This window comes from Capra hircus, chromosome 18 (assembly GCF_001704415.2).
Source record: "Capra hircus breed San Clemente chromosome 18, ASM170441v1, whole genome shotgun sequence".
Lineage (NCBI taxonomy): Eukaryota > Metazoa > Chordata > Mammalia > Artiodactyla > Bovidae > Capra > Capra hircus.
The window spans coordinates 41,146,778-41,160,518 of record NC_030825.1 but is presented as its reverse complement, the minus strand read 5'-3'; the positions used below and the strand labels follow the sequence as shown (position 1 = coordinate 41,160,518).

The following is a 13,741-nucleotide window of genomic DNA, read 5'->3' as shown; positions in this document are numbered from 1 at the left end:
TTTAAGCACTATGTCATGCAGCTGGAGAAATAAAGAGAAATAGAAAAAAATTCAGCAATAGTTTTGATAACTTTCAAGTATACCAGCAAAAATTATGTGGTATTGAGGAAAGAAGATTACCTGACGGTAAAAGAATAAGAAATAAAATTTCAGATCCACAATGTAAACTTTATAGAGACTTCCTGGGCTATAAGGCCCAAGAGAGTATCCCTGGCAAAGTCATAAGTAAAATGAGTATCACTGTGTGGAACCAAAAATAAATAATAAATTATACACATATTTCAACCTTTATCATTAGACATTTATCTGCGACACCAGATATTTACCAAGTTTTCAAAATTACTGTTTGCGGTATGACATGCTAGAACAATTCTGGACAAATGCAATTTAGACAAGAATATTTCTCTTAGCAATTTGTAATTAGTTTTAGGATGAAATAAACATTCCACAGTCAGATTTTCCTTTCCTTTGCAAGAAACAAGGAGTGAACATGCAAAAAAAAAAGAAGAAGCATGGGAGCTGGTATGAATGGTAAGGTCCAGAGACTTAAGAGACCTCACCTTCACAGAATACCTGGAGTATTAACTAGCCCAAACTTACTTGTGAGAAGGTTCCTAGAAGATTTCTAAACTCTGTTATTCACAGTGGAAAACCCAAGTACATTCTGATCTATTCAGACATTGCTGCTGCTGCTGCTGCTAAGTCACTTCAGTCGTGTCCGATTCTGTGCGACCCCATAGACGGCAGCCCACCAGGCTCCTCTGTCCCTGGGATTCTCCAGGCAAGAACTCTGGAGTGGGTTGCCATTTCCTTCTCCAATGCATGAAAGTGAAAAGTGAAAGTGAAGTCGCTCAGTTGTGTCTGACTCTTTGAGACTCCATGGACTATAGCCCACCAGGCTGCTCCGTCCATGGGATTCTCCAGGAGAGTGCTGGAGTGGGGTGCCAGTGCCTTCTCCTAGTGACATGTAACACTACACAGTGCATGCTTGGGATCTTTAGGAGAAGAGAGGAGAGATTTAAAAAATTCACCCATGAAATGACAGAACTATTATTCAATATTACAGGCTCTTGGAAATTAAAAAAAAAATAACAGCCTCATTCAAATAAAATTCATATGCTATAAAATCACCCATTTAACAGGTACCATGTTGCAGCAGGTACATCCTTCTTTCTTTTCTCATTTCTTTTTATGGTCTCAATAACATTCCATTGTGTGAATAGACCACGTTTTATTTATCCATTCATCAGCTGGGAGACACCTGGATTATTTCCACCTTTTGGCTACTAAGAATAATGCAGTGTTAAACATTCACATGCAAGTTTTTGTGTGGATTTCAATTTTCATTTTTCTTGGGTAGGTATCTAGGAATGGATTGCTAAATTATAAGGTAATTCAAAGCCTACCTCTTCGAAAATCTGTCAGGCTGTTCCAAAGTGGCTGCAAATTTTACATTCCTACCATCAGTGTATGAGGCTTCTTATTTCTCTACATTCTCTACCACACTTGCTATTTTCTATTTTTAAGTTATAGCCATCCACACAGGTATGAAGTTGTATCTCAATGTGCTTTCTATTTGCATCTCCTTGATGATTACTGATGCTGAGAGTCTATTCATATGGTATTAGTTATGGTACTAGTTTTTTAGAGAAAAGTCTGCTCAGAGGGTTTGCTCATTTCTAACTGGGTTGTCTTTTTGTTATTGAGTGTTAGTGTTCTGTATATATCTTAGGCAGATGCCTCTTTTCAGATATATGACTTACAAATATTTTTTCCCATTTTGTAGTTTGCTTTTTTCATTTTCTTAATAGTGTCCTTTGAAGCACAAGATTTAAAAATTCTGATGAAGTCTAATTTACTTACTTTTCCTTTGATTGCTTATACTTAGGTGTCATATTTAAGAAATCTTTGCCTAATCCAAAGTCATGCATATTTGCACCTATGTTTTATTTTAAAAGTTTTATAATTTAGTTGTTACATTTAGGTCTTTGGTCTATGTGTGTGTTAGTCGCTCAGTCATGTCCGACTCTTTTGTGACCCCATGGACTATACCCCGCCAGGCTCCTCTGTCCATGGGATTATCTGAGTAAGAATACTGCAATGGGTTGCCATTCCCTTCTCCAGGGTATCTTCTTGACCCAGGGATTGAACCCAGGTCTCCTGCATTGCAGGCAGATTCTTTACTGTCTGAGCCACCAGAGAAGTCCATATTAATTCTGTATATGGTGTGAGATGGAGGGGGGTTCCATGGAGCTTTATTCTTTTAAATGTAGATATCCAGATGCTCTAGCATCATTTGTTGAAAATACTACCCTTTTTCCCCATTGCATTTTCTTGATACTCTTGATAAAAATGAACTGACCATAACCATATGAATTTATTTTTGGAATCTCAATTCTGTGCCATTGATCTACATGTTTATCTTAATACAAGTATAACACATTCTTGATTACTGTATCAAAACTGTAGTATGTTTTGAAATGGGATATAGAAGTTCTCCAAATTTAGGGTTTTTTAAAAATTATTTTGGCTATTCTGGATTTCTTGCCTTTCCATATAAACTTTAATATCAGCTCATCAATTCCTGCAAAAAGGACAGCTGGAATTTTGATAGAATCATGTTGAATCTATACATCACTTTGTCAAATTTTGCCATCTTAGGTTAATATTAAGTCTTCTAATCTATGTCACTTATTTAGGTCTTCTTTTAAATTCATTTTGATGAGGTTTTGTAGTTTTCAATGTGCAAGTCTAACACTTTTTTTTGTTACATTTATTCCCAACTAAACCTATATGCAGGTCAGGAAGCAACAGTTAGAACTGGACATGGAACAACAGACTGGTTCCAAATAGGAAAAGGAGTACATCAAGGCTGTATATTGTCACCCTGCTTATTTAACTTATATGCAGAGTACATCATGAGAAATGCCAGGCTGGATGAAGCACAAGCTGGAATCAAGATTGCTGGGAGAAATATCAATAACCTCAGATATGCAGATGACACCATCCTTATGGCAGAAAGTGAAGAGGAACTCAAAAGCCTCTTGATGAAAGTGAAAGAGGAGAGTGAAAAAGTTGGCTTAAAGCTCAACATTCAGAAAACAAAGATCATGGCATCCAGTCCCATCACTTCATGGGAAATAGATGGGGAAACAGTGGAAACAGTGTCAGACTTTATATTTTTGGGCTCCAAAATCACTGCACATGGTGACTGCAGCCATGAAATTAAAAGATGCTTACTCCTTGGAAGGAAAGTTATGACCAACCTAGATAGCATATTCAAAAGCAGAGACATTACTTTGCCAACTAAGGTCCGTCTAGTCAAGGCTATGGTTTTTCCAGTGGTCATGTATGGATGTGAGAGTTGGACTGTGAAGAAAGCTGAGGGCCGAAGAATTGATGCTTTTGAACTGTGGTGTTGGAGAAGACTCTTGAGAGCCCCTTGGACTGCAAGGAGATCCAACCAGTCCATCCTAAAGGAGATAAGTCCTGGGTGTTCACTGGAAGGACTGATTCTGAGGCTGAAACTCCAGTACTTTGGCCACCTCATGCAAAGAGCTGACTCATTGGAAAAGACCCTGATGCTGGGAGGGATTGGGGCAGGAGGAGAAGGGGACGACAGAGGATGAGATGGCTGGATAGCATCACTGACTCATGAGTTTGGGTAAACTCCAGGAGTTGGTGATGGACAGGGTGGCCTGGCATGCTGCGATTCATGGGGTCACAAACAGTCGGACACGACTGAACGACTGCACTGAACTGAACTGATATCATTCTTTTAACTATTGTAAGAGGAATTTTCTTATTTTCATTTTTGAATTTTCATTGCTACTCTCCAGAAATACAGTTGATTTTTGTATATGAGCCTATATTGTGTAAATTTTCTGAACTCAATTGCTAGTTCTATAGCTTTTTTGCGGAATCCTTAGAATATTCTACATATAAAATCACATCATCTGCAAAGAGAGATAGTTTTACTTCTTCCTTTCCAATCTGAAAGTCTTTTATTTCTTTTTCTTGCCTAATTGTCTGGGATAGAACTTTCAATACAATGTTAAACAAAAACAACTTTCAGTTTTATTTTTTCTCTATTGTTTTTCTTTTTTATTTCATTAATTTCCACTCTAATCTTTATTATTTCCTTCCTTGTGCTTGCTTTGGATTTAGTTAGCTCTTCTTTTTCAAGTTTCATAAGGTAGAAATTTAGGTTATTGATTTGAGATCTTTCTTCTTTTTAAATACAGGCACTCACAGCTATCAATTTCCCTCAAAGCACTACTTTTACCACATCTCATAAGTTTTGGTACTCTGTTCTGCTTTCATTTATCTTAAAGTATTTTGTAATTTCTTTCTTTGACCTATTGGTAATTTAGGAGTGTTTTTAAATTTCCACATATTTGTAAATTCTCTACATTTTCTTCCACTTTTGATTTTTCATTTTATTCCTTTCTAGTTGAAGAACACACTCTGCATTACTCAAATTATTTAAAATTTATTGAGAGTTGCTTTATGGCTTCATGCATGGTCTATTCTGGAAAACGCTCCAAGTGTACCTGTTGGGTGGCGAGTTCTACAGGTGTCTGTTAGGTCTAGTTGGTTTACGGTAATATTCAACTCTTCTATTAAGATATTCTGGTGAGCTGTTCTATCCATTATTGAAAGTAGGGTAGTGACATCTCCATTTATTACTGTTCAATTACCTATTTCTCTCTTCCATTATGTAAGCTTCTGCTTCATGTATTTTTGCGCTCTGTTGTTAAGTGTGTCTATATTTATTTCCTCATAGTTCTGTGGGCTGGAAGTCCAAGATCAATATGTTGGCAGGGTTGCTTTCTTATGAGGAACTTTCTCTTTCGCTCACAAATGGGTACCTTCTTCCTGTGTCTTCCCACAGTCTTTTCCTATCTGTGTATCTGTCCTAATGTCCTCTTCTGACAAGGACATCATTCATATTAGATTAAGGCCCAGTCATATGACCTTAATTTTTCCTTAATTAGTTCTTTAAAAGTTTTATCTCCAAGTGCAGTCACATCATAAAGTACTGGGTGTTAGGACTTCAACATATGAATTTTGAGAGAATGTAATTCACCCTATAACAGAGATAGTTAGGTGAAAGAATTGAGAAGAAATGGTAATCACCTTTGAGTCAATCTTAAGATTCTACATTTTCAGTAGATATCTTAAGATCAGTAAGTTTTTCTAGGATCATTCAAGCCTCAGAAATGTGCCTGTCTCTTTTCTATGTCATCTCTAGACCCCAAGAGAGATACCTCAGCTGTAGATGGAGTGAGGTCCTGCTAGGCTGCTGCTGCTGCTAAGTCACTTCAGTCATGTTCAACTCTGTGCAGCCCCATAGACTGCAGCCCACCAGGTTCCCCTGTCCCTGGGATTCTACAGGTAAGAACACTGGAGTGGGTTGCCATTTCCTTCTCCAAGGCATGAAAGTGAAAAGTGAAAGTGAAGTCACTCAGTCGTGTCCAACTCTTAGTGACCCCATGGACTGCAGCCTACCAGGCTCCTCCGTCCATGGGATTTTCCAGGCAAGAGTACTGGAGTGGGGTGCCATTGCCTTCTCCCTGCTAGGCTACTGAGCCAAAATAAGAGAGACTATCGACTAATTAACAACCTGTTGCTGTAGGAATCCAAATGGAATCTGCAATCTATTCTGAAGACATGAACTTCTAAAGCACCAGGAACCAAAGTTATAGGTCTGCCAATGGGCTGGTCACAGAAAACTTCTTCTTAAAACCTGAAGACAAAGAGAGCAGCCAGGGAAGGCATCAAAAGATGTCTAGCACCAAAGTTGCAAGTGTCTAGCACTGACTGAATGATACTGTGAGTAGACTTTTACAATTCCTGGTGGCATTAGGCATAAGACCATTCAAATAATTTCCTTAAAATAAAAACAAAAGATGGGGAAAAACAAAAGATGAAAGTTTAGAGAAACTATTAATAGGGTAACAGCCAAAGCTTAGTCATAGAAGATGATTTTATCCAGGTGTTAGTAACTTACTTTCCCTAAACATACTAAAACAGAGAGAGTAAGCAGAAACTAATTTAAGTCTTTATTTTATAAGGCTGCAATTTAAAGAAAAACTAGATTCCGAAAGAGCAACTGCATCCATGTTACAAGAAGTTATACATGTCCACTACAGAAACACTGGTAGAAATTTAAAACACCCTTATATATTGACGTATTCATATCAACAAAGACAGATATGGATATTCAAGACATGATCTAGTTCTGGTTTTTAAAATAATTTTATGAGAGGATTTTATTTTTACATTTTATGTTTGTGCCTGGATGTTTAAAAGTAATCAGTAGGGAGTCATATTGTTATTTTCAGATAGGTATCAATAGTGTTATTAACAAAAAATAAACATTCTGTCAACCTAGTAATTCTCCATTAATGTGTGAAGTGATCTAGTTTTGAAGTTTAAGAAAGCAGTAGGTAAAAACTTCAGTTTCCATATTACTTGTAGAAGCAACTTACCTAATGGTCAATTTCACAGGCTCAGGTGACCCATTCACATTGACCAGGAACTCTTCTTCAAAGTGCCCTAGGATGGCAGAACTGAAGGAGATCTGGACAGCCTGGACTCCGCTTGGTTTGATGATGCCTTCTCTGGGACTGAAAACAAAGCAGGCCCCCAGAGGTGAAACTGGAGGGATCACATTGAAGAGCGCATCAATGCTGCCTTTGTTGGATAGCACTGCCTGTATCAAAAAGACAAGAATGAAAAAAGCAGGCAACGGGACTCTGATTTATTTTCATATAAGCACCAACACAGAGACAGCTGCAGGAAGACAGCTCCAAAGAAAAACTTCAGGGGAAAAATGAATGGTGTTCTGTTTAAAGACAGGAGTCCCAAGCCAGAAAATAATTTTGTGGTTTTATCTCCTCTTTAAAATGGAGCTAGTCATATGTATTATACTTATGCTATAAAGACTGATCATAATCACATCTACTGAAGAAGAACCTTAGAATACCTTTTATTCTATCCATGAAATTATCAAGGGAAGGTATGTCTTTCTCTTATACACATGAGAAGGCTGGGATTAAGTGACATGCTGAAAAGTAAAAATCAAGTCAGAATAGAGAAGCAAAAACTATCTAAGCCTATCTTTATAAGGTAGCTTGAATAATGTAGATGAGATATAATTGTGGATTCCAGATTGCAAAGATTCTCTTTGTTGCACCATTAGATTTCATTCTATTGTGATATTTCCATCTTAAACTCTAATGGAGGGATAACTGTTTGGGGATGCTTATGCAAGCTACTGTTTTACTACAGAGAAGTTTTATTCCTATATATCAGTTTCTGGAACCAATTTGCCCATAGTTGATTGCACACTCGGTGTGTGTGCAGAAAGCTCATGCTTGGCACTTAGAGGCCTCTACGCTGGCTCTGGCTACTGCTCCTGCTGCCACGTGCCACAGGTGCTGCCGTGAACCTGTAGCATTGCCACACAGTCCTACTCCTGGACTTCTAGAACACAGTCTTCATTCCTTGCCAATGTTTACACCTGAACAAGTGAACAGCCATTCTCTCTATGTAGAAAGTGCCCTCAACCTACACTCAAACACGAGGAAAAAAAAAGAGGAGATAATGAAGAGAGCTTCAAAAAGGTATGTGAGGCATGTCAGGAACTAAGCAAGCCACGAGAGAATTTCCAGAAGAGGTTGAATGTGGACAGAGGTCAAGGAGAATAAGCTTTGAGAAAATGCTACAGATATTTTATTTTTAATTAGGCCATCCCTGCCCTCAAAGAAGAAAGTAATTCCAAAAGAGCGTGATTGTGGAATCCAGAGTACAAATGTTTAGGGAGTGTGCAGGTGCAGAGGAAATAGTGGTTGACTGTTCCAGATTGCTGTTTTGACAATATTAGTGGTAAAAGAGAAAACGGGGATGGCAAAGCTGTAGGAAGGTATGGTAGAGGAGATCTAGTCTATTTATATTATTAAATGAGATAATGCACTCAAGGCCCAGACTAGATGTTTGATGTTGTAATAAGAAAAGGGGACTAGGTAACCAAGGTAATAGGGTTAGGTGGGTGTAGGGGGTCCACTAGATTAGGTTGCCTCGTGAGGAGCAGAGAAGAAGGAATCAAAAGCATAAGTAGGATAGAGACAGAAGCTCTTGCAAAGGAAGAGACTGCTCCTGCCAAGAGAAGATGGATAATTCACCAAAAGATACCTGTTACTTGATGTTACTCATTTATTTCCCATTTCCCTTGTTCTGAGTTCCTTGGTCATAGGAACCACGTTTTATTCTTTACTCCTTTTAAAAAGACCATGTAGAAAAGTGATTATGACCATGGTCTCAGAAGTCAAATGCCTGGGTTCAAATCCCAGCTTTTCCACTGACTTTATAAGCTGTATGACCGTGTAGAACCTGCTTAGCGTCTCTGTGCCTATTTCCCTACCTGTAAAATATAATACTACTAACTTCTCAGATTGCCATGAAAATGAAATTTATTAAACTACTTTTAGACTAGTGAGTGGCAATGAGTGTTCACAAAGGACAGTGATTGATATTTATATACCCATTGTTAAGCCGAATGGGTTTAAGATGTATCTGTGCTTAAGATGCAACTGATATGTACTTGAAGTGGTAACTTGAAGGCAACTCAAAGATACTGGTGGTAACTTGAAGGACCATTGTTCTCCTCTCTGAGCTGGTGCAAGGACTGCCTTTTCTGTTGTCTTACTCAGATTTTCTATAAGGGGCCAACTCAATTTTAAAGAATATGCGTTTCATTCTTCTCCCCCCGACAAATCAGAAACTATTTATGTATAGGGAATCCAGGAAATTGTTTGGCAGCACAATTCTGACATCTTCTGTTTACTAGTAATGCCCTTACCCTGTAGTCCAACTCCTTGGAGAGGGGGAAATTTATAGAAGAACTTCACCTCTCATCTGTTTTTCTTCTAATTACACCGGGGAACAGTGTATACTCTTGGGGATTATTCTTTATGTATCTGCTAAGCTCAGCAATGACTAAGAGCAATAGCTAGTTATTCAAATTTGTCTCAAGTAGGTAATGTAATAAATTGAAACAGAGATGCAAAGAGGCATCAGCATTAAATACGCAGTGTGTGCAAAATATTCCTATAAGAAGCACCTTACCATGACCTTCTCTGGCACTGCACAGTTCTCAAACTGTCCAGTCTAATGCTACACTTAATTTAATACATATTTAGCTGGCTGTGGTTTGTTACTGTTCAAATGTGGGAGGGTGGGAAGTGATGGGCTCAAATACACTTCTCTTAAAATTTGTAAGAAATTATTATTATATTCGGGCAAACCCTATCCATTTTGCATCAGAACTAAATGCTCTTTTCTGCTGTAGCATCTATAAGACACAGTCTGTAAGGTATAAGTGGAATTTATTCTGGATAAATTATAGGCAGAATATCAACTCAATAAGAATTCATACCTGTTTCCCTCTAAGTGACTATTTTTTTCAGAATGCAATACAGCACAACGCAACATGGTGGGTGTGCACTTTTCATTTTATGACAGTCACGCAACTGATTACTTCACTTAAAGTGTGCTCTAGGTATATTCCGCATCAACATGACATTAACATCTCTATTTACCTTTCAAATCATCCCATTTGGGCTATCCTTTATTCTGATGAATGTGATGACAAATGACATAGCAGGAAGTTCTCTACATCAGCTGGGCACTTACCTTCCATGCCAAGTTAGGCTGGGCTGAGAGGTGAGTTGCCTGTAGACTGGATTTGTCCACCATGAGATGCCAAGAGACAGACAAGCCAGCCCAGGGCCTTCTCTTCCCCCAGAATGTAGGGCCCTAGTCACTCACTGCTCACTAGCATTTCCAAGCTATGTGACCTTGCCAAGTTACTTAACAAATGTGGCAGAGTCAAGCTGGCTGCTCACTGGACCTATATCCTCTTCTTCCTGCGCCTACAGCTAGACTACATTTCGCAGTCACCCTTGCAGCCACAGACCCTAATAGAATGTGATACGTGCCACTGCTGGTGCTGCCTCCTATAGAAACCTCTTGTGCGCATCCCTCCATGCTTTTTATTCTATTGTCAGTGTGATACACGTGAGACCGCAATCTTGCAAGTCACATGTGAGGGGTAAGGGTGGGCAGAGCCATAAGATAGAAGGAGGCTGAGTTCCTGATCCTCTGCAGGAGGAGAGCCCTCTGCTGATGAGCAAGCTTGTCTGGGACTTTATGTTAGGAACAAAATAGATATGTGATTGTATTTGTTTGTTATAGTATGTAGCATTACCTTATCTATCTTCCTCAGCTATAAAATGGGAACAGTCATTGTATCTACTTCATATGGGTTTTGTGAGGACCAAGAGAACTAATACATGCGTGGCCCACACACCTGATGGGCGAGAATGTTGAATTAATTGCTATGCCTCATATTTCTCATTTATAAAACAGGTACATAAAAATTGGAAATGACACACGCATATGTAGGCATGTACACATAATAAAGCATGGAACCTGGTGCCTGTTTGTCTCTCACTACATGAAGGCTTTCGTTTTTACATCTATAGACATGGAAACACAATTTAGGAGTCTTTCTACAATAACCTTTCTAGGTTATAGTTCTATATAGTGTAAACAAATGTCCGAGACAAGAATTTAATGATGCAGTGACAGTGCAGTAATTTTGATCCTCATGAACCCATGGGAACACCATGGAAAAAAAATCGTTTTCTATTTAATTGGAAAGATAACACAGGGAGATTGCTTCCAGGAATCAGGATGATTGGTTTTTAAATCAGAGAAAATTAAATTAAAATTTTAAATTAGAGAAAACTCTGAAGTGTGAAAACAGCTATCCTCATTAGGACATTCTGGAAAATGTAAAAGGTCCTCCATTCTCTGATCTGTAGAATTTATGTTGTCAGAGAACAAGAATTAAATAGATAGGGAGACGTATAATATTAATGGTGTCCCCCTTTGCAATTCATAAAATGATGCTGATAAAATCAATAAAATTATGAATTTGATGCCTTTTGTAAAGTTAGAAGGGCTGAAAGGGATGGAAAAAAGTTGCTTCCTTCAGTAAGACTGGGACGGAGGAAGAGGAGTTTGATCATTTGGGGTCCAAACAGATATAACAGGAAAAAATATGATGGCAAAAATTTCCTATCAATAAAAACACATAAAATCAAACAAAAACAGCACATACTTTTGAGTCTCAATGAACAATCCTAATGTTTACCTCGTAACAATGTACAGATCCAATAAAAACTTTTCCAATATCCAGCAACTCAAAGTTGAAATGAATCTTTGGTCCCATTCCTTCCCCTTTGATTCGGAGGGGCAGACGGATCTCTCGACCTGTAAAAACAACTCAGATTTTATTACCCTAAATGATGCTCTATTACCCTAGATCACCCACAACTTCTTATTAGAAAAACAGTCAAGATTATTGCAACAGCTCCCTGCAATGGACTGAGGGAATGTAATTTAACCAATGCTAAATAATTAGCTTATCTTTGAGAAACAAAAATACTATTACTTTCTTAACTTTAGAGAACAGCTTATATTGCAAGTGAGACTGAACTTTTAGCAGAAAAAAAAACTTAAAAAAAAGAATTTAACCCAATATCTTAACTGTATCCTTAAATTTCTTATAAAAGAAAATAATATCTCTAAATCAAAGAGAAATGGTCTCTAAAATATGACCATAAGATGAGAGTCGACATGGGGCTCCAAGAGACTTGTTCACACTGATCTTTCCTAGATTTAGGAGGAGCCAGGGCATTAACAGATCTGAGTCCAGGAGTCTAATCTGACCCTCACTTTGCACCTTCTTTCATGCAGAGGAAATGGAATCCAGACTTTATTTTCTTGGGCTCCAAAATCACTGCAGATGGTGAAGGCAGCCATGAAATTAAAAGATGCTTGCTCCCTGGAAAAAAAGCTATGACCAACCCAGACAGCATATTAAAAAGCAGAGACATTACTTTGCCTACAAAAGTCCATCTAGTCAAAGCTATGGTTTTTCCAGTAGTCATGTATGGATGTGAGAATTGGACCATAAAGAAGGCTGAGTGCTGAATTGATGCTTTTGTACTGTGGTGTTGGAGAAGACTGTTGAGAGCCCCTTGGACTGCAAGGAGATCAAACCAGTTAATCCTAAATAAAATCAGTCCTGAATATTCACTGGCAGGACTAATGCTGAAGCTGAAACTCCAATACTTTGGCCACCTGATGTGAAGAACTGACTCACTGGAAAAGACCCTGATGCTGGGAAAGATTTAAGGCGGGAGGAGAAGAGGATGACCGAGGATGAGATGGTTGGATGGCATCACTGACTCAATGGGCATGAGTTTGAGGAAGCTCCGGGAGTTGGTGATGGACAGGGATGCCTGGCATGCTGCAGTCCATGGGGTTGCAAAGAGTTGGACACGACTGAGCGACTGAACTGAACTGACTGAATACACCTGGAACATTTTTACATATCATCACCTAAAGATGTACTAAATACTTTTAACCAGTCCCTTCTGTGGATATTTAAGTGGTTTCCAACGTCTCATTCCAACATATAGCATAATTAATGTCACTGAATACATTTATGATCAGTTTCCTGTATATTTTCTTTAAGCACTTTGAAGACATCAAGCTATTCTTTCTTGTCTTCTACCGTTTCTATTGAGAATTCAGTTGACTGTCTTATTGCTCATTTGAGATAATATATCTTTTCTATGACCACTTTAAGATTTTCTTTGTTTTTCTGCAGTTTGACTGTAACATTCTTGTAGTTAGGATTTATCCTTTGTGAGATTTACTACATTTCTTGAATCTATGGATAAATATCTTTCAACAATTCAGAGAATTTTAAAGTCATTATCTCTTTAAATACCGCTTATGCTCCGTTTTCCCATTTCTTTATACACACACACACACACACACACACACACAAGCTTTTTGCCCCATTCCCCTCAGTTCTTATGATCTTTTCTGCATTATGTCCTTACATGCTTTAGTGTACTGGTTATTTTATTTAATTTCCAGTTTACAAAATCTACCTCTGGCTGTACCTAACAGGCTATTAAATTCATCTACTGAGTTCTTAATTTGTCATCATAGCTTTTCAGTGCAAGACTTCCTATTGGATTTTTTGTAGTTCCCAGGCCTCTGCTCAATGTTTTCAGTGAGAACATTTTAAAAAATCTGTGTCTGAAAAATTCTATTACTTGGCTCTCTATAGGTTTGCTCTCACTGTTTATCTTAATCTTCCATCAGATTGTATTATCTCCTTATATACTTGGTTATTTTTGATGGAGGGCTGGCTGGTCAGTGTACATAAGAAAATGTAGATATAATCTGAAACCCTATTAAGATGTTATCTTCCTCCAGGAACTGGGTGGTAACTAGGGGATATTAGTGATCCCAGATAACCGAATCTAACCACTGGCAGCAAGAGTCTGTGACAGAATTAAGCCCTGCACCAAATCACTGAGGTGACTATTTTCTCCGTTCTACCAAGAAGGGTATGTAGTGAGGACCATCCTACATACAGAAGAGAAGTTAAATTTCTCATATATAAAAGATACCTTAGAACATTCAGTTCAGTTCAGTTCAGTTCAGTTGCTCAGTCGTGTCCGACTCTTTGCGACCCCGTGAACAGCAGCACGCCAGGCCTCCCTGTCCATCACCAAGTCCTGGAGTCTACCCAAACCCATGTCCATTGTGTTGGTGATGCCATCCAACCATCTCATCATCTGTCGTC

The 13,741-nt window shown here is 38.4% G+C and overlaps 1 protein-coding gene across 1 annotated transcript in view; it reads right to left on the bottom strand.

Moving 5' to 3' along the window:
* Nucleotides 1-13,741, bottom strand: part of HYDIN (HYDIN, axonemal central pair apparatus protein) — a 346,678-nt gene that overhangs the window by 204,177 nt on the left and 128,760 nt on the right. The window contains 2 exon segments of the mRNA XM_018063160.1: nucleotides 6,495-6,718; nucleotides 11,225-11,343. Coding sequence (XP_017918649.1) covers nucleotides 6,495-6,718; nucleotides 11,225-11,343 — 343 coding nt within the window.